We start from the raw sequence: 21,205 nt of genomic DNA, 5'->3' as shown, positions 1-21,205 counted from the left end.
AGTACCGATGTTAAGTTAGACTCTTTTTCTCCAATTGATCTTTCTGAGTTAACTTCAATAATTAATTCCTCCAAACCATCAACGTGTCTTTTAGACCCCATTCCTACAAAACTGCTCAAAGAAGTCCTGCCATTAATTAATGCTTCAATCTTAAATATGATCAACCTATCTCTAATAATCGGCTATGTACCACAGGCCTTCAAGGTGGCTGTAGTTAAACCCTTACTTAAAAACCATCTCTAGACCCAGCTGTCTTAGCTAATTATAGGCCAATCTCCAACCTTCCTTTCATATCAAACATCCTTGAAAGAGTAGTTGTCAAACAGCTAACTGATCATCTGCAGAGGAATGGCTTATTTGAAGAGTTTCAGTCAGGTTTCAGAGCTCATCACAGCACAGAAACAGCTTTAGTGAAGGTTACAAATGATCTTCTTATGGCCTCTGACAGTGGACTCATCTCTGTGCTTGTCCTGCTAGACCTCAGTGCAGCGTTCGATACTGTTGACCATAATATCCTATTAGAGCGATTAGAACATGCTGTAGGTATTACAGGTACTGCGCTGCAGTGGTTTGTATCATATCTATCTAATAGACTCCAATTTGTTCAAGTAAATGGAGAGTCCTCTTCACACACTAAGGTCAATTATGGTGTTCCACAGGGTTCAGTGCTAGGACCAATTCTATTTACATTATACATGCTTCCTTTAGGCAGCATCATTAGAAGACATAGCATAAATTTTCACTGCTATGCAGATGACACGCAGCTCTATCTATCCATGAAGCCAGGTATCACAGACCAATTAGTTAAACTGCAGGAATGTCTTAAAGACATAAAGACCTGGATGGCCGCTAACTTTCTGCTTCTTAATTCAGATAAAACTGAGGTTATTGTACTCGGCCCTGAAAATCTTAGAAATATGGTATCTAACCAGATTCTTACTCTGGATGGCATTACCTTGGCCTCCAGTAATGCTGTGAGGAACCTTGGAGTCATTTTTGACCAGGACATGTCCTTCAATGCACATATTAAACAAATATGTAAGACTGCTTTCTTCCATTTGCGCAACATCTCTAAAATTAGAAATATCCTGTCTCAGAGTGATGCTGAAAAACTAGTTCATGCATTTATTACTTCCAGGCTGGACTACTGTAATTCTTTATTATCAGGATGTCCTAAAAAAATCTCGCTGAAAAGCCTTCAGCTGATCCAAAATGCTGCAGCAAGAGTCCTGACAGGGACTAGAAAGAGAGACATATTTCTCCTGTTTTGGCTTCCTTCATTGGCTTCCTGTTAAATCCAGAATTGAATTCAAAATCCTGCTCCTCACATACAAGGTCTTAAATAATCAGGCTCCATCTTATCTTAATGACCTTGTAGTACCATATCACCCTATTAGAGCACTTCGCTCTCACACTGCAGGCCTACTTGTTGTTCCTAGAGTATTTAAAAGTAGAATGGGAGGCAGAGCCTTCAGTTTTCAGGCCCCTCTTCTGTGGAACCAGCTTCCAGTTTGGATTCAGGAGACAGACACTATCTCTACTTTCAAGATTAGGCTTAAAACTTTCCTTTTGCTAAAGCATATAGTTAGGGCTGGACCAGGTGACCCTGAATCCTCCCTTAGCTATGCTGCAATAGACGTAGGCTGCCGGGGATTCCCATGATGCATTGAGTTTTTCCCTTCCAGTCACCTTTCTCACTCACTATGTGTTAATAGACCTCTCGGCATCGAATCATATCTGTTATTAATCTCTGTCTCTCTTCCACAGCATGTCTTTATCCTGTTTTCCTTCTTTCACCCCAACCGGTCACAGCAGATGGCCCCGCCCCTGCCTGAGCCTGGTTCTGCCGGTGGTTTCTTCCTGTTAAAGGGAGTTTTCCTTCCCACTGTCGCCAAAGTGCTTGCTCATAGGGGTCATATGATTGTTGGGTTTTTCTCTGTATTTATTATTGTGCGATCTATTGTACAATATAAAGCGCCTTGAGGCAACTTTTGTTGTGATTTGGCGCTATATAAATAAAATTGAATTGAATTGAACTTGATTTTTAGAAGAAGAAGAAAAAAATCTCCTTTTTCCTTCTGGCGTCTTCGCGTTTGTCCACCTGCCTCTGTGCGCAGAGCCAGAGGAGAGGAAATGCTGTGCCACTGCTGACACTGTGTTTGTCTTGTTGTAGAGGAAAATACATTTAGCACAAGACTCATTCAATTGTTCTGTGAACTCATAGTTCAAAATCATGAAAGGAGGTGCAGGATGCGGAGGGCATCGGGAGAAACTACTTTAGGACTGTCAGTAAAGTTCCAGATGAAGACCTCAAAATGATTTTTGAGAGGACGAAGAATAAAGAAGAAGAGTGTGAAGCTCTTATGTTCAATGTTAAACACAAACACGAAAAATAAAGGTACCAAGACTTTCTGAATCTTTATTTTCTTCTTTTAAATAAACGCCTTCCTGTACTCTAGATGGCAGTGTTGTCTCGAATGAGTTTAGGGGACTGATCAGATGACTGTGGAAGGATTACCTCTCTCTGTCTCCATGCAGACTTATTAAAAAAAAAAAAAATTTTAATTATTAAATTAAAAAATACCAAACTGAAACTTCTTTCCATTCAGCAAAGAGAGAAAACTAAACAGCAACAAAATGAAGAATTTAGTTGTTCCGTGTTTGCTTATCTTCCAGATAAAGAGCTTCTTGTCCCCAGCAGGACAAATGGATTGTTGTGATGGGACAGACTCTCCCATGAGGAAACAATGAAACAGTCATGTGTGCAGAGCTGGAATGTCAGTGAGAACATTTCATTCAGGTCAGGGTTTCTACATAATCACTGCATTAAACCTCAGACCTTTTCCTTTCCATGCAGTAGTTTAAAGCAGGAACTATAGAGCCAGTAACATATTTATTAAATGTGCCTTTAGCATAAATAAGATCAAGGTGGCATCCAGAATTGAACCAAAAACCTCTTGATATGCAGTCAAATGCTCTACGTCTGAGCTCTACCCTACGTGTCCCCAGCCCTGTGCAAGCCCATCATACAGTGCGGGTTACAGCGAGCCTGAAGGCAGCACTTTTGTAATCATACAGAGAAGAGGACACACAAAGAGCTCCAATCCTGACATTTCTTCTCTCAGTGCTATTAAAAGTATCACAGAGCCACAGCATGCCCTCACTGCAGGATTCAATAATTCATTTTTTTGTCCATTTTGCCCAAAGTCCTTACATCTAATTTTCCAAAAAAGAAAAAAAAAACCTGTTGATCTTCTCATATCACAATTACAACTCAAATCCTGTTTTCCCTCAATTTGAGATTTTTTTAGAATCTACATTACACAATATTTTTTCATCCTTTTAAAATGAGATCTAACGTCTTTGCTTCAGACGTCCCAAACAGAGTTCCATCAAGACCCTCAGTGCATGAACGGAGAGGGAGACTCAGCAGTCACCCTCTCCAATCATGCTATAGGGACTCTTATTTATGGTCCAGGGGCAACGTTTGAGTTTGTCGAGAAATTTTTATAATTTGGCTTTTTCTTAGTCATTCATCTTGTTTGTAAATGCACGTGCGTGGTGTACAAACATATGCAAGAACCTAAGCTCGTGTCAGTGTATTTAGTTTGGGATATTCTCATTACTGTGTAGAATTTATCTAAATTGTGAAGCATTTTTTAACCGAATGTTAAAAAAAAGTGATAATGACATTAAGTTATTATTGTATTATTTTAAAGGCTGAAGATCTCCTATAATGAGCATCAGTTTTCCTAAAAACTCACTACAAATGTTTGATTTCAGACATTCACTGCTGGAGGATGGTGTCTGTCAGTATTGCAGATCTGTGGGAAAAAGCTGAAGATCAGGTTTTAAAATGTTTTGTAGGGCGGATAGCCTCCTTGTGACCTTATCTTGAATTTGTGATAGCCACGGGCTTTGTTAGTCAAAGTATTTCACCCATTACATTTGTCTAAATGGAAAAATGTCTAAATCTGCTCTTACATAAGAAGTGGTTTCCAGAAATTTTGTGACTGGCTGACAACTTAGTTTTAATCAGATGTAAATTTATTTTTATTTCTTTGTACAAAGTGCAGATGGTTAAATGTTCATGAATTCTTTAAGTATGAAAACATGCCAATAAAAACAAACTGGACTGAACGGTCCGACCGATAAAGTTTGATTTTGTCGGTTTGCGTACAGAAACCTCCTCAGCGGAAAACCTTCTGCAGTATAGGTTTAAGCTGGGCAAAATTGCCGCTGTTCTTCAGCTTCTGTGGCATGTTGCTGGACTTCATGAGCGCCTCGTGAGCTTCTTCGAATAACTTCTCACCGAGCTCTTTCTTCACTCTGTCCCTCCAGGCGATCAGCTTCGGGCGACCTTCAAACCCATCAAAACCAGTTCCAAAAGGCTGCAAAACAGACAGTAGTGCAGTTATATTTGTGGAAATCAGCTGACAATTGTTAGAATTTAACGAATCAAACCATAAAAACTCAGAAGACAAAATAGTTAGAACAATCAGAGCATATCATTTTCATTCAGACAATTCACCTGGTGGACTATCCTGCAGTTATGACTGTCTGCCAGCTACATGCTTGTACCATGTATATGACTAAACTAAAGACTAAAGACTAAAACCTGTACACATGAATGATTTCAATTGGCTTAAATGTGACAAGACTCTTGGAGAAGAGATTTAAAGCTCACATGCTGTGGGAGTTTTAATGTACACGCAGTATTTACTTATAATTTTAGTTTTAAAATTAGTTACGATAGGCAAAGTAGAAATCCTGCAATAGAAGCACCAGTAGTGATAGAAATATTAGTACCTGCATGATCTCCACTACGGCCACCACGTCAGCCACGGAGATTTTGTCCCCGAGGATGAACGGTTTACCCTGGAGGAATTTCTCCTCCAGCAGGTTGAGCGACTGCTTCACATTCTCAACAGCAAAGTCCATCGTCTCCTTTGGGATTTCAGAGTCCATGACAATCTGATACAGAGCCTGTTTACACGGACACACAGAGATTAACTGTTGGCACCGGCAATGCAGTCAAGAGCCTAAGAGAAATAGTTATTACTGATCCAAAGAGAGAGCTTCAAACTTTTCTTTTTAGTTTTGTTTCTGTTTTTCTTAGTTGACTCTTTTAAACGTTTTTCCGTGTGGAACATGCCTAGATTTCCAAATGTTCTTTTGGATATCGTTATGCTTAAAATCTTTAATTGTTAGTGTCTGACTGCCAGGTGATCATAACCTCAACATTTACTGGATGGACATTCATAGCACGCAAAGGATACACCTTTTGAATTTTCCTTTTGTGGCACCAGCAGGTGATCCTGTGAAGTATCTCAATATCCTGGCACACCGTTTACCGTAAAGTATTACTGTAAATATTACAAACAAAACATTGTACTAATGGTGCTTATTCTGTGTTTTTTAGAAGTGCCAGTTTTCATATCAGCCACCCTGTGTCATTTAAACTTCATGCAGAGCTGCTGACTTTGTGCCACATTGCGCCTTGCTCTCAAAGAAGAATCAACTCTAAATGTGTGCAAAAGTCCAAATCCAAAGTGAAACTGGTCCACTGAAACGTCCAAAACAGACGTGTCAGTGGGGACCAAAACGTACAGCTGGGCATAATAAGAACCTCACAGAGCTGCTTGCATGACTGTTCCCACATTCATAGTAGGAGGACCAGGATTTATGCATTACATAACTTATGAAATCATATCTTCAAAAGGAACTAATCAAACAAACAAGGCTGATGAAATGTGTGTGTTGAAAAAGGTCAGGTGAGGATGCAACAATTGATTGAACTGGGACACGAACCCTGAGCAGGAAGACCTTTGAACAGTGAGCTCTGAGGTTCATGTGCTGCCAGGACAAGTATTCATTCACACGTGCTCGCTGCTGCAGATCAGCAGGAAACCAGTGATCTGCCACTGACCCTGAGTATTTCTGCACAAGGTACTCCAAGATTGCAGTACTGCAACACAAGAGAGAACAAACACAAATGATGTTTTAAGTCCTACTTACTAAAGTGCTGGATTTAATGATTCTTAATTATCTTTTAGCTTGAGAAACTCTGTTTTGTAGGTTCAGTTTTAGCATTTAGGATGTCACAATCCCGTTTTTTGAGCTGTAAATGACCATATTTAGATTACTCTCACAAATATCTGCCAATTACTGCCAAGTATCAAACAAGTGAAATACTCAAAACTCACTGAGCAACACTGAGGCATAGACTTCTTAGATGTACTGTTAGTACAATTACAGTAAATGCACAGGAAGCTGTTTAACGTGCCACAGAACTGCATGCACAATGGTCCAAAAGGCACAAATGTGGAACATGTGATATTAGCTATGCTGCAAGATCTAAGTAAAGTATGTCAGAGATACAAGAAACAAGTAAAGTAATTCAATTAAATTATGTATATAATTATATCATTTAAATAATGTGTAAAAAAGCCAGACCAAAACTCAGACCCCTGCTGTACCTCTCAGTCAGAATGAAGCTTCCATCCTTCATGACAGGAACCTTCCTCACAATGCTGATGTCCCCAAACTCCTTGCTGTACTGCTGCCCTGAGACAAACACATGAACCCATGCAAACACATTAAAAAACAGGTCTAGATTGCACAAAATAAATGGTTTCATTGTTTCCATAAATTGTTTCAGAATGTGGGGGAAAAGAGATCAAACAGACTAAACTGTCTGGTAGCAGAAAACATTGCAATGTTTCTTTGTTGCTTTGTCTTGGGTTTTTTCTCTCCTCGTTTTACTTGCTTGAAAACTTCCCTGTCTTAAAAAGTCGGGTATCTCAGAGTTAACAAAACTCTTTCTGGGTGAAATGTGAAAAGTGTAAAATGATAGCCCAGAGGGAGATTTTGTGAATGTTAGCAATTACAGTACAAGTTAAAAGCCCCGGGGCATTCATCTCCTCTGAACTCTTGCAAAATCTTTTTCCAGTCCAACTTATTCAAAGACAAACAGAATAAATTGCTATGAACGCAGTCATGCAGACTTCTATGATAAGTTCAAAGTCTACAGATCATTTAGCTCTATATTTATTTCCAAAATATACAAATGCTACTATTTTAGAATGTGAGCTGAAACTCACTCACAAAAGCATGCAGGAGTCAAATAAACACTCTCATCTCTGTCCTATGCAAGATTACCTGCTGCAAGGTCGACAACCTTGAACTCAAAGGGAATCCTGAGTGCTCTGGCAAACAGAAAGACAGAGCGGCAAGGTGGGGACACCAAATCGAGATAGAGCTCCATCATGTCGGAGTGTGACGGCTGCAGATGCTTCCCTCTGTGTTGTGGCTACTCTCCTGCCTGGCCTGATATAGTCTATCTGACTAGAACTCCGCCTCTACTTGCTACATGACCTACTAACGTTTAAGTGATAGTGATCGTTCAAAGTAAGCAATGGTTGAGCAATCCGAGCTTTGGTCTCAACTTAACCAAACATTTCATGAACTCTAGTCACTTTTTCATCTACTTTATGGGTCTCTTAGCTGAATTAGTGCCTGGTTTAGTCCACTGATCTCAGCCCAAGAGAGGATGCTTTTCAGTTACTAAAGACAAAACTGAAGGCAAAGAGACTCACAAACAAGCGGCACCTGAAGGTGGCGCCAGTAAAAGCCTAACAGAGGGAAGAATGCAGCATGTTTAAAACAACGTTCACATTTAAAAAGAAGTTGTTCTACCTATGCATAAAATGACTAAATCCTAGATTGTTAATTCAATACTTTTTAAATCTCTGAATTAATCCTCAAAGTTTGTAATTACATTTTCATTTAAATCATTTTGCATCAAAACTTACAACATTGCATAACTGTGCAAATACTGACTGTAAGTCATAGAGCTCTCACCTACATCTTATCAGATGCAGCTGAAAGCAGGGATTTGGATTTTGTTTTTGACACGACAGCAAAGTTCTCAGCTGCATCAGCAGAGCAGGCCTGCATCAAAAGAAACAATGGGTAATACGTGCAGAAGCCAAAATAAATTATTCACAACACAGAAAAACAGTTGTTGTGTTGGATGCACAACATGGAACTGCAGAACTTTAAAGGCTTAATGTGTATTTAATGAGTTCTTGAAGTTAAATGGTTGTTCCATATCTGCAGATGTCTGAAAACAAACTGAATGATTGGTGCAGAGCAGACTGTGGTGTTCATGGACACTGTAAATTTTTTACTAATTTTATACTCACTTCAAACAGCTGTTTAAATCCATAAAGGGTTGCAAACCTCAGAGCCGCAGCAGTATAGGCCAGCTGATTACAGTCTGATGAACGAGGATAAAACTGCACTAAAATGCTAATTGTTTTCTGATTTATTAAGTTATAAAAAACCGCTGACCTGCTACACTGGATCTAAGGCTCCTTCATCTTTAAACCCTAAATAAACCAGTAAGACTGCTGAAATTGCGCACTGTGTAGACACCTTCATCTAACTTACCTTGTGGGGCTTGTTGTTGTTTCTATCAGACACCACACAGAAACTTGCCTGCAGGAGACTAACATTCACTTAAACCTTTCAGACCTTTTTAAGTCCTTTCACAGATGAACTGAACCAACCTTGAAATTAGCACAGAGCTGCAGAGCTGTACGACTGACTGGCCGAGGCTAAAAGTGCAACACAGTAATGATAAATTCCTCTGCTGTCTGTGGAAACTGGTGGTTTCTATCATTGCTTCTTTTTTCTCCCTTTAAGGAGCTTTAATTTTGTTAAAGTTAAACATGTTAAGTGTTTAAAATGCAATATTAAAATGATCGGAGACTTTTGCACATCTTTTTGAGGCCTTCTTTGTTATATTTTCTTTGTTTGGTTTGTTTTTTTTAATCATGTGCTCTAGATGGCAGTGTTTGCTCAGCTTTGGTAATAAGCGATTCAAATTAGATCACTGGATAAATGAGTTAAAACTACTGGCAAACTGAAACGTCGTCCTCACTGCAAAACAACCAAGAATTTGATTGTTACATTTTGGTCTTCTCCCAGTAAACAATGAAACACATATGTGCTCAAAGCTGAAATATAACTCAGAATATAATATTAGTGTTTGGGTTTCAACACTGTTTTAAACAAATACCAGCTCTTTAGTATGTATGTGGATCTATTTACCCTTGTGACTGTATATGTCTACATCACAGACGTAGACATGCTGAATAAAGGCCTTTGAGTATTATAATCGTCCTGAGCGGGAGAATAGTTGCAAAGTGAGACCACATAATCACTCATAGTAGTACGAAATCACCCAAAATGTAAAAGAGTAAAAGGATCAACTAAATGCAGTGGGCAGTAGTCTGTTTTGTCTAAGTTTAAAAAAATAAAAGACCATAATACTAAATTTTGCTCTACAAGGGCCTGATATACTCTTCTCAGAGACTACATCAGGTAAAAAGATAATTATTTGTTTTTACATTAATCAGGTCCCAATCAGCCCAAATAGCAAAGAGAAATTAAAAATGCATGCCATGAAAGAGTTCGGGTCTTGGGAGGTTAAACACACACACACACACAATATCGATTTTTTGTGTTAATGATTAATACAAGTTAAAAAAAATCACCTGAAAGTTGCAGGAAACAACATTTTTAGCTCTGACTTCAATGAGCTAACAGATTTTATCTTAAGAAATCACTACAGATGGTCAAATTTACAGTAAATGATTAATTAAGTTATGAACTTTCATTGCTTGGTGGTGCTGTCATTTTCAGAGAAAGTGTGCTGTACTGCTACATACAGGTTTGTTTTCTTTTCCCTCTACAATGTGTTAAGCACTGGCTTTGTTATACACAGTTTTTCACCCATTTCATCCATCAAAACAGAGAATCCTCCCCGTGTTTTCTTCATGTATGAAAGAAATACAGCAGTAAACCTTAAGATGGAACACAACATGCAGTCAAATCAAGATTTATTGTGTCTGTTTGTACACATAAACCTCCTCAATTGAAGAACCTCTGAAAACTCAGTTTGACCTTCTCAAACTCTCTGCTGCTCTTCAGCTTCTCTGGCAAGCTGCTCAACTGCATGAGCGCTTTGTGAGCGTCGTCAAACAGCTCTTCACCGAGCTCCTCCTTCACTCGCCCTCTCCAAGCGATCAGCTTAGGACGGCCTTCGAACCCATCTACACCAGTTCCAAGAGGCTGTAAAACACACATTGAGAAAGGCAGTTATTGGTATGTGGGATCTATTCTTGTTCAAAAATTCAAACCTTTTTGTTCCTATATACATAATTTAGATCCTAAAATATAGCTTTTGAGCATGTGGCCATCAACAAAAATGACTCTGTCATCTTGGGCTGAAAATGTGGGAGAAATAAGGTGTCATGTGTGGCTGTGTGGCATGCAGGACCCATGGAACGTAAACTTAGAGCAGCAGCTTCATTTGCTGGAAAAATCCTCCACAAAATAAACATACAAAAAACAAACCAAAACCCTGAACATGGAAACTAAGAACTAAACACTAGGAAAAAGAATGACAGAAACCAGAAAAACTGAGACACCTACAGGACATGGAACAACGCAACAACAGGCAAAGGAAAACACGGGGCTTAAATACACAAGGGAGTAATGAGGGAAAGAGACACAGCTGGGAGTAATCAAACATAACGAGACGGGGAGGAAGCAAAACTGAAAACATTAACAAAGGACGCGAGACTGTCAAAGTAAAACAGGAAACACGAGACAGGCACAGAGACAGAAACCTAAAGACCAGGAATTATAAATAACATAAGCAGAACACAATAGTGAGAATCCAAACCATGAAAAACAACAAATCCAAGAATATAACTTAATCAAGAAACACAAATAGAAATAGTGACAGAAGCTGTGGTACCTGCATGATCTCCACCACAGCCACCACATCTGCCACAGAGATTTTGTCCCCGAGGATGAACCATTTGTTCTGGAGGAATTTCTCCTCCAACAGGTTGAGCGACTGCTTCATATTTTCAAGAGCAGCATCCATCGTCTCCTCCAGGACTTCAAAACCCATGATGACCGGAAACAGAGTCTACTCAAACAGACACACAAAGATCAGTAAGCAGCAGTATTGATCCCGCGTGGCAGCTTATAGTGGCTGGAAGACGAGTGGGCATTTCTTAGCATGGTCAAAATATCACAACATAAAACACGAACATGGTAAGGAATTATATGTGTATGTTATCTTTGCAACTTGTTCTCTAATGTGTACCTTTCTATTGTTTTTGTATATATTTTGTATTTTATTCTGCTGCCTATTATTTATATTTTATTTCGGCACAGCTGGTGTGGAGCACACACAATTTTACATTTTACATTTACAATGATAATAAAGGGTTATTCTATTCTATTTTATTCTATTCTATTCTATTGTAACCTCAGAGAACAGTTGGGCTTAAGGAGAGCTTCACAGAGCTGCTAACATGACTGTAGCAACATTAATAGTAGGAGAAGAAGGATATTAAGTATTATATACCTTATAAAATCAGCTACAGATAAGAACTAATCGAGCAAATGAGCTGATGAAATGTGTCATGTGAGGACACAGCACTTGGTCGAACTGGGACACGAACCCTGAGCAGGAAGACCTTTTGACAGTGACCTCTGAGGTTCGCGTGCTGCCAGGACAAGTATTCATTGGCACGAGCTCGCTGCTGCAGGCCGGCAGGAAACCAGTGATCTCCCACTGACCCTGAGTATTTCTGCACAAGGTACTTCAGGATTGCAGTACTGCAAGACAAGACAGAACAGAAACTAATGATGTTTTAACGACAGGAAATGTGACAGAAACTCTGCTAAAACTGAAGCGCAGACTGCCTGGATGGTCATTTTGTTCAATTAAGTGCAGAATCATCCATTATTGTTTTTCTGATAATAGCACTATTAAGTGTTAATAGTACTAAGAGCAGCATTAAACCATTAGATCATCATCATTAGTAACTTACTGTGAACAAATGAACCGACCAGAGTCCCACAGCAGCTTCAGGCAACAGCTTGAAAAATAATCAAACTATTTGAAACAAAGCTAAGCTGAAACTCGACGCCCTGCTGTACCTCTCTGACAGGGTGAAGCCTCCATCCTTCATGACAGGAATCTTCGCCACGATGTTGAGTTCCCCAAACTCACTGCTGTACTGCTGCCCTGACACAAACATGTGAAATTCACAGACGTGCTTAAGTTGTTTGTGTTGGCATGTTTCCATCACGTGGAGAATGCAGAAATAATAAAGACAAAAATGTCAAACTGGTCTCAATTCCAGTGGTTTTAATGACTCATAATCCCCCTTTTTCTTCTTTGTATCTGCTTTGAAACAGTTTTCTTAATTTTCTTTCCCCAGCACGTCTCCATTTTACACAGTCAGGAAAGGAAAAGTTGTGCATCAAGAGTTAATGTAACTCTAGCTTTCTGGGTGAAATGTGAAAAAGAAAAGCAGCCCAAAGGAACATTTTTTGTTATTGTTAATGGTTACAGTACAAATTAAAAAGCATGCAGGACATTCTAGTCCCCCCAACTCTTGAAGAGTCTTTGTGTAAAGTTGCAGAGCTGCAAACTTACAAGTTCAAAGCCTGCTGATCCCTCAGCTGTGTAAAGCTGGTTAGTAGCTTTCTGTTAATTTCCAAACTATAAACAATAATTACCATTTCACTTGCAGAAAGTGAGCTGCTGTGAGATTACCTGCAATCAGGTCGACATACTTGAACTCAAAGGGAATCCCGAGCGCTTTGGCAAACAGGAAGACGGCGCGGCAGGGTGGCGAGATCAGGTCGAGATAGAGCTCCATCATGTCGGAGAGTGAAGGCTGCAGAGGTTTCGTCTACACCGACCTTCCTCTGTTTTCTCACTCCTCTTCTACCCGGCCTGTCTGTCCAGAACTCCACCTCTCCTCCCACTACACCTCACTGACTTTTAAGTGGTGCCAGCTATTCAAAGCAGAAGGTCATTGCGACAGAGTTAGCTGAGCTTTGCCCTTAGCTTTGCCACCATTTTTTAAAAATGCTGAGATTATTACTTTTACCTACTGCTGCTTGCAATCAGATGCACATTTTCAGGGCAGCAACTATATAATAATACCAGCCGTTTGTTCCTACAACTGATGTTCCTGACACAACTTCAAGCTAGAAGATTTGGATTTAACACTTTTCTGTGCAACCACTCACTGAAATAAACTGCTGGAACAAATCACCTATGCGGTGTACAACTTTTAACGCCACTGATTAAGCTAAATATGATTTATGATACAATGTTTGGCTCAAGAAGGTTGCAAAGTAAAGCTCAGCAGCATTCCTGGTAGATCAGCTGATCTCAAAGCTAGCCACATCAGCTAACGGTTTCTACATAACCACTGGGAGATGTCATGCTGTTTAAGCAGCCTTAATAAGCCCACAGTTGTCACGCATCTATAAGCCGTTTTGCATGGAGGAGTCCCAGGACAGGACAACATGGGAATTTTCTTCTCTCTAAAAAACAACTCATGGTTGGGCACTCAAAAGAACATCCATCCACCCTCTTTCCCTTATCACAGGGGTCCCCAATCCCAGTCCACGAGGGCCGGTGTCCCTGCAGGTTTTAGATGTGTCCTTGATCCATCACAGCTGATTTAAATGGATAAATAACCTTCTCAACATGTCTTGAAGTTCTCCAGAGGCCTGGTAATGAACTAATCATGTGATTCAGGTGTGTTGACCCAGGGTGAGATCTAAAACCTGCAGGGACACCGGCCCTCACGGACCCCTGCCTTATCAGATTCATGTGGGGACTGAAACTAGAGGACAATTTAGAATCACCAAGCAACTTAACCCTACTAACTGCATGTCTTTGGACTGTAGGAGAAAACCTGGAGAGAACCCACAAACACAAGGAGAACATGCAAACCTTAACACATAAAGTTTCCAGCCAAACTGTGGTTCAAACTCAGGACCTTCCTGCTGTGAGGCAACAGTGCTAACCACCACGCCGTCACTCTGCCCGCGTAACTTTCTGTAAGTGTAAATGTTCTGTAGCAAAACGACGGTGATTATTTGCAATAGTACCAGAGCACCCTTAAAGAGATGTTTATTTTCACACAGGTGATGGACTCATAACCACTTTTTCTTTCTCACTGTTGACACGATTTGTTCCACTTTCTGCAGAGATGGAAGCTCCTGTGTCTGATTCCTGAGGGAGAAACAGAATTTATATGCAGCACAGATCACACATAAGCAGGACAACATTAGGAATGCTACATTTACCACCTTAAGATTCTTTGCTGAAAGTTAACACCTTATGTCTACAAAGACTAAAACACAGTTTCACTATTTGTCAAATAATAAAAGAAAAATGCAAAATATCTGCAGCCCACACTAGAAAGGACACATTAAGAATTATCATGCTATAAAACTGAAAGGAGGAATTTGTTAGCAAATAGTTGCTTATTTCCACATTCATCAAAGTAATATTACCACTCAGTGGTCTTTGGTTTGTCTGCAGTCGTCTTTTAACATCTGCAGATTCACTTCTGAGATAAACCCATAAAATAGCCCCATCCTTTTGTTCTTCTTCCTTTACTTTCTATTCTTATTTAAAAGAAAATAATTTAGGTGCTGAACTACTTTTCTAAATATCTGGCATTCATGCAGAAAGCGCAGAACGTTTGAGGCCCAGGACACTGACTTACTCTACTGTGTGTTAAACTTGAAGCCTCATTTAGTGAGGAATGCATTGTTGTTCAGCTACTTTGATGAGACGTGTTAACAGCCGTTCTGGCTCTGTTAGGACTCGGGCCTCACAGGGCTCTGATCCAGCTCACTGAGCTGCTGAGAGGAAACAGCTTCAATGAAAACAAGAGATCAGCTCCCAGCAGAGTCCGCACTGTTGTTTTCACAAGTCATGAGAGTTTGAACACAATCCAGTGAAGAGCGGTTCCAGTACCTGACTGGCATGAGGCCAGAGGTCATCTTCAGAGCACAGCAGTGCTCTCCAGGATCTCCAGCAGCCTCTGCACCTTCCACTCATTCTCAGACAACTTCTCTGCATCCTGCAGATGACAGAAAATGCAAAGCTTTGATAATGACCGAGAGACATCTCAAAGTGTTACTCAGATATCTGATCTAGTTGAATATTAAATATTTTTAAAACGACTACCCGAGACATTTGTAAGAATCTAACAGATTATAGTTGATCCTTCCCAGTAGTCGATATGCTAATGCACTTAATGTGGAAGGAGGTGCAGGTACAAGTTAGTAAGCATGAGCTTATAAATATAATTCATTTTTTCCTGTAACTGTAGGTTTTACTCCATTTTTACTGCTGTATTTCAGCTCTTACTAAAGTCTATCCATGTCTTGTGTGCTTTTAAGATAATGTTTGATATTTTTCTGTTTGATCCCAAATACTTTTCTCCTCTGGGAGGCAAAAAGACAACTTGATGTAAACTTACCTGTAAACATGACATTCTCCCACCTTTCAAAAGAAACGCTGCAAATTCAGATGTTTTTAAATAAACCATCACTTGTTGTCTTGTGACATTTGTCTTTAATTTACAATCAAATACTCTGAAAATAAAGAAAACATTATAAGTTCTGAAAGTTAAGTTCTGAATATAAATCTTTACTTTGTCTATAACTCTTGCACCACTGGATGCGTGTGTTAGGAATATAAATGGGATCTTTGCCTTCTCTTCAATAAACGCAGCTCTAGTGGACAGTAACCAATATTTTCCTGCCCTGCAGCTGCCACACATATCCAGAGTTTTCCAGGGGCACTAAAACAGCGGCACTGATACCCTGACTGTGTTTTACCGACAGGATGTGTCCGAGAATGATGGCTGCTTCCTGCTTGACACCCTCCAGCTTCAAATTCTTGCACCTCACGTTCTGGATCTGGTCTGAGAGTGAAGTTATCCTGGCTGACTTTTGACGACACTCCTCGTGCACTAACGACAGAGTCTGGCTGAAAACAACGGTTAAACACTTGGTTAAAGCGTAGCTCAGTTTAAATCTGTGACCAGAGATCAGATGATCTCTGGTCAAAGTCTACATGTGTATATACGTACGTAGCACAATTTACAGGTTACTGCCAATAAACTGACAAATGAGACCTTGAACACAATTTAAGTGAAGACCCATTCGGTGATGCTGTGTTTAAGCAACAAACTTTCTCTAAACTGTAGACGGATGATGGATGCCTTTCACCCTGGCATAAAATCATTAGTCCTTCAGCCAGATGAGCTGAAAATGTGTTTAATAGCCTGAAACTTTACTTTTAAAGTACGTCTGTCATACTAAAATAAATATGTGTCTGATCCTGTTCTGTGGACATTTAAAAAGAGATTTGTCTTCTACCTGAGAGCCTTGATTTTAGCCAGTGTGCGCAGCTTAGCCAACGTACAGTCCTTCAGCTCTGTTGTCAACTGCTGGCACTGCTCAGTTAGCTCATCTACGTTCTGAAAAATAGAAGACAGTGAATGATTTTAGTGATTATTGTGCTTTAATTAATGATATTTAAAGGTACTTTTATTTCTTAGTTATAAACAACATCAAGCTCAATGCTGGGAGCTTATATATTTCAGGCGTTCCATTGCAGAAGCTGCAAACATAATGATTTCATACATCCTATGAGATAAAACATCAATTTTCCATCTTCTTCTTGGGTTTGACCTTTGACACTATGACAGCTATCTTTAAGTATATGTGTAAGTGCAAAACATTGAGACCAGTGCTTGGTCCTCACAGGAAATGGAAGACATGCGCTGTTCATTTCTTATTTGATGTAGAGAAAAAAATGTAATAAAAAATACTGCAAATTCTCAAAAATCTCAAAAATACTGCTAACTTCTTGGGAAGCAGCGACTTTGAATGATAGGTATAAGTTTGTTTTTTCAGTCCTACTTAAAATCACTCTCATCAGTTGACTGTCTTTTTTTAAAAAAAACTGAAATTGAGTAGACTTGTATAAACTCTCAGTCTCAAGCCCGTTCTAAGAAGCTGCCGTGAGCTCTCCGCAGCACCGACTTTCTGAGAAAACTTGGAGGGCACTTTAATAAGAAACATCCAGAGTCTCAGTGAGGTGACATAACTGTCATTAACAGATGTTCTCTCACCTTCTTGAGGATGGATTTCTGCTGAATAATCTTAATGAAATCTTTCTCCAGATCATCTTGTTCAGAACAAAGATCCCTCTGTCTGGCTTGCATGGCGTCTACATCCTCCTGCAGGGGCACCAGCTCACTCTTGAAAAAGTGGAGCTGCTCCAGCCGCTCCTCGTGCTCAGCCCTGTTTTTCGTAAGTATTTCTTTAGTCTTCAGCTTTACAGTGGGCTCCACGATGCTCTGCAGTCTCTCAACTTTCCTGGTGAGTGGACGAGAGAGATTAATGGATGAATATTTATTGCTTGTTGTGAAGAAACAGTAAGACCCTCACCGGACTTCACCTGTCCATCTCCATCTGCGCTGCCACCTTCACTGTTTCGGTGGCAATTTCATGCTCTTGCTTCTGTTTTTCCAGCTGCTTCCACAGAGACTCCATGGCAGACAGACGCCACTTCACTGAAATCAGGTCCTTCTTCTGCTGCTCCAACTTTTCCGCTGAGGGGAGGAGAGGAGTGCACAGGTAGCAAAGAGATTATTGATGCATGCTCAGTAATGCAGGTAAGGAAATCTAAAAAGTTGATTCTGAAACTAAGCCCATGGCTCATTGTTAAACAATGGTGTTAGTTTTAGTCATTTCTATGGTTTGGGATTTAATGAAGTAACAAAATATGTCTCCCTGAGATAGAGAAGAGCTGATGCTCCACTCGAAGGTGTTTAAAACAGTGTATAAGCACCACCTGTTCCACATCAGAAGACAGTGGGGACTGTGACCACACTGTCCTCTCTGCTTCTTACATTTTATTTTTATTTTAAATTTCTCTATTTGACATCACACTGTAAACAGCCCTTTACTAAGTAATTGCATCTATAGGTATCCAACGTTTGTACATACACACACCAGCCATTTCATTAGTTACACCTTGCTAGTACTCGGTTTGAACTCCTCTTACCTTAAGCGATGCCTTAATTCTTCGTGGCATGGATTCAACTGTAGCTCATCTGCTGTCATCAGATCTCTGTGCATTCAGAGATGCTCCTCTGCATACCTCGGTTCTGCTGAGTAGTTATTTGAGTTACTTTTGCCTTATTATCAGCTCAACATGGTATTTTCTCCCAGAGAATTCACTGGATATTTTCTCTTTTTTAGCCCATTCTCCGTAAACCCTAGTATTAGTGAAAATCCCAGGACATCAGCGGTTTCTGAAATATCGGGACCTGATCATCTGGCACCAACAACCATGCCACATTCAAAGTCACTTAAATCACCTTTGTTCCCCATTTATGTGCTCGCATAGTCACCACCATGCAAGTGACTGAAGCTAGAAGAGTGTACCTAACAAAGTGGCTGATGAGTGTACATGGATATCTTTCCCCTTTCAAAGAGCTCCTCAAACAACAACAGTGTAAACCCAGGAAGTGCTCTGGCTGATGTGCTTCCTGTCCTGTTTTCAGGTACTGAAGAATTAATTTGTAAGAATATCAAAGAATATTTTTGGTCTTATTAATAATTTGCTTTTTTCCTATTGGTGCTGTGGTCAAAATGTTCTCACCCTCTATCTTGTTCTCTGACGTAAGCTTTTCAATCCGCTCACGCATCTCCTGCATCTCCTTGCTGTGCTGCAGCATCAGGTTGTCTCTGTAGCGTTCGGCTTCCTGATGCTCATTCTTCTGCTGTTTCAACAACTCAGCCACCCTCTTTTCTTTTGCAGTCAGCACACGTTTCAGGTGACCAGTCTGGATTTTTGAGTCCTCCTGCAGCACGGCGAATTCAGAGGCGAGCTCCTGGTATTCTTTCTCCATCTGCTCTTGTTTAGGCCGACAGCTGCAGGTTGAAGATGGACACGGCAGGCTCGGGGATTAGATTCAAGAATCTAGTTTGATTTTTGTTATACATACAGTGTGCATCATTGCATTAACTTGTTCACTTAATTGTTGCTCAAAGCCGCTTTAAAACATTTACAAGGAGAACTGGCTGCTTGGAGGCAACACTTAAAGAAATGGGGGGTGCCTCAAGACTATTGCCTGCTACTGCACTTTAAATTAATTCTCTGTTATATTTAACGTAAATATAGTATGCTCTAAATTTTATTTGCATACTACACTATTTGCTTCCCAATAATCTAAATTTCGAAATTTAGGTTCGAATAAAGAGCCAAATATTTTCATTGAACTCAAAGGTTTTCTCATGAAATATTTATTCATACACTTAACATGTTGGCATTGCCAAGCAGACAACACTGAAGGGGAAAGCTCAAATTGTTTTTGATAAGATTAACATTAATATGTTATAAGTGGGAAAGAAAGATACAATTACACTCATATTTCACTGTATAAATGAACTCTTACGGATTTATTTCGATAAAAGTTAAAGAGAAATAGACTTACCTGTCCAGCTGCTCCTCTAGATATCGAATTTGTTTCAAATATAAGGCCATTTCTTTATCGGAAGCCATTTTATCTGCCGTGCTTGCTTTTTTCTCCTGCGTATTTTCCGGTTTTATTAGTTGTTTAACTAGTTTAAGCAGAAAAACATAACTGCAGACAAACCGTTAGGCTACTGTCCTTGTTACTAAGGAACTGACCGCTCCGGAAGTTCTCAGGTCAAACCTTACTCGTTATAATTAAACGTTAAATATTATTAAATCGATGTTATCTATTATATCAGTGCCATTTTCTTCTTTGTGCATATCTTCATTCCAGTTTATGGTGTTTTTCACAAAAAAAACGAAGAAGAAAAGGAATAGGTCGTTATAATAGAGTGATGCTTTCAGGGACCGTTTGTTAGATCAGTTTTCACAAACTAACCTCAATGTTATGTTGTTGCGTTTATTTATTTATATTCGCTATTTTGAGGTTTTAGCCTTTTATTATTTCTAGTTTAAAATCTATATGGAAATATATGTAAGATTTTCATATTTCTTAAATAAGAAAAATGTATTTTAAAATGTTTTATTTTATACTTATTATAAATTAACTTTTTTCTATGTTATATAAATTTCTTTTCCATACTGTAATATTTAAAAAGGAATACAAACCCACATTGTGATCATCATTAGTTGATTATACATACAATACATAGTGACTGACTTTTTCTTTAGTTTATTCCTTTCATATTTGGATGGATTTGAGTTCACGTGTCTTCTTTTGTTTTTTCATCCTGTTTTTGTTCCTTTCCTCTCCATTGCTGATTGTTTTTGAATACACCATGTCACATAGCACACTGAAATTAAAGGTTTCCCATTCCTAGTCTGGATGGATCACAGCCAACTCAAAATAGAAGAATAAAACCCAGATATTGCTGTGTGGATGATATAATAGTAGTTAGACTCTGGTAATGACTACATTTGCACATCAAATTGCAGATATGAAGAATAAAACACACATATATGGTCAGACAGTATGTCAGATTGACTTGAACATCAGTAATTGCTTGATTTATTGTCAAGGTCTGTCCCATAATTGGAAAATGCAATGTGCTGACTAATCCCTGTCTTATCTTACCTGTCCTTCCTGTTCTTGGACTTAATCAGTGGTTTGCACCTTGTTGTGAACTCAAGATGATGACATGCCGACCTCCTCAGCAGCAGATGTTGTTTTTTTGTCTCTCTTTGATCCTCATATTTAAAATCATGGAGAAAAGCTATAAACTCTAAACTTAGCACTTTGAATCGAGCTTAAACACCATGTTTACTTGATTTGTGTGAAATGAAGAAAGAGGCCTCACCTGAAACTGCCTGTTGATTGGTTGTCCAATTAGTTTTGAGCATCTGAAAATGTGGCTCTGTGTATAAAATGAGTCCAGTTCCTGATCAGTTACTCCAAAGACTCACTGCGGGCGTGTACAGTGGCAAAACTACACAATTGTGTATTTATCCAACAAATTATAGACTTAACTGTATAACTCAGTTTATTAGATTGGTTGTGTACTCATTAATCACTCATCCAGTAACAATTTGTAGGAAAGACTGAAGAGAATTTGTGTGACTGTCTCACAAAGGGAGATTTAAGTGGGTATTTTAAGAGATATTTTCCAGTAGGTTGCATTTCCAAGTCACCACCAACAGAGGTCAGCAGAGACGCTGGGATCCTCGTTATTCCCCTTTGTGTTCACATCATGTTTGTGTGTATGTTAAGCTGGAAGCAAATATTTGGACATAGTTAGG

The 21,205-nt window shown here is 39.4% G+C and overlaps 3 protein-coding genes across 4 annotated transcripts; all 3 read right to left on the bottom strand.

The window, feature by feature from the left end:
• Positions 1-4,025: 4,025 nt before the first annotated feature.
• On the bottom strand, positions 4,026-7,320 carry LOC116316300 (glutathione S-transferase theta-1-like). The gene is made up of 5 exons (XM_031734843.2): positions 7,162-7,320; positions 6,480-6,567; positions 5,812-5,968; positions 4,810-4,986; positions 4,026-4,391 (listed from the first exon to the last, which is right to left on the bottom strand). Exons 1-5 carry the CDS (start codon positions 7,268-7,270, stop codon positions 4,191-4,193), a joined length of 732 nt encoding a protein of 243 aa, XP_031590703.1. The 5' UTR covers positions 7,271-7,320; the 3' UTR covers positions 4,026-4,190.
• Positions 7,321-9,891: 2,571 nt separating this feature from the next.
• On the bottom strand, positions 9,892-14,088 carry LOC120432682 (glutathione S-transferase theta-1-like). 2 transcript variants are annotated; one of them, XM_031734889.2, is made up of 6 exons: positions 14,008-14,088; positions 12,653-12,897; positions 12,031-12,118; positions 11,550-11,706; positions 10,832-11,008; positions 9,940-10,140 (listed from the first exon to the last, which is right to left on the bottom strand). In XM_031734889.2, the coding sequence occupies exons 2-6, from the start codon at positions 12,759-12,761 to the stop codon at positions 9,940-9,942; spliced, it is 732 nt and encodes a 243-aa protein (XP_031590749.2). In that variant the 5' UTR covers positions 12,762-12,897; positions 14,008-14,088. The 2 variants fall into 2 exon arrangements, with proteins under 2 accessions (XP_039476749.1, XP_031590749.2); XM_039620815.1 differs by lacking the exon at positions 14,008-14,088 and having other exon boundaries at positions 9,892-10,140; positions 12,653-12,761.
• On the bottom strand, positions 14,063-19,763 carry LOC116316332 (cilia- and flagella-associated protein 157-like). The gene is made up of 8 exons (XM_031734887.2): positions 19,428-19,763; positions 18,593-18,864; positions 17,384-17,537; positions 17,055-17,301; positions 16,297-16,397; positions 15,754-15,904; positions 14,885-14,990; positions 14,063-14,131 (listed from the first exon to the last, which is right to left on the bottom strand). The coding sequence occupies exons 1-7, from the start codon at positions 19,493-19,495 to the stop codon at positions 14,913-14,915; spliced, it is 1,071 nt and encodes a 356-aa protein (XP_031590747.2). The 5' UTR covers positions 19,496-19,763; the 3' UTR covers positions 14,063-14,131; positions 14,885-14,912.
• Positions 19,764-21,205: the final 1,442 nt, after the last annotated feature.

Source organism: Oreochromis aureus, linkage group 12 (assembly GCF_013358895.1).
Source record: "Oreochromis aureus strain Israel breed Guangdong linkage group 12, ZZ_aureus, whole genome shotgun sequence".
Taxonomy (NCBI): Eukaryota; Metazoa; Chordata; class Actinopteri; order Cichliformes; family Cichlidae; genus Oreochromis; species Oreochromis aureus.
This window is presented reverse-complemented; position numbering and strand designations above follow the sequence as displayed.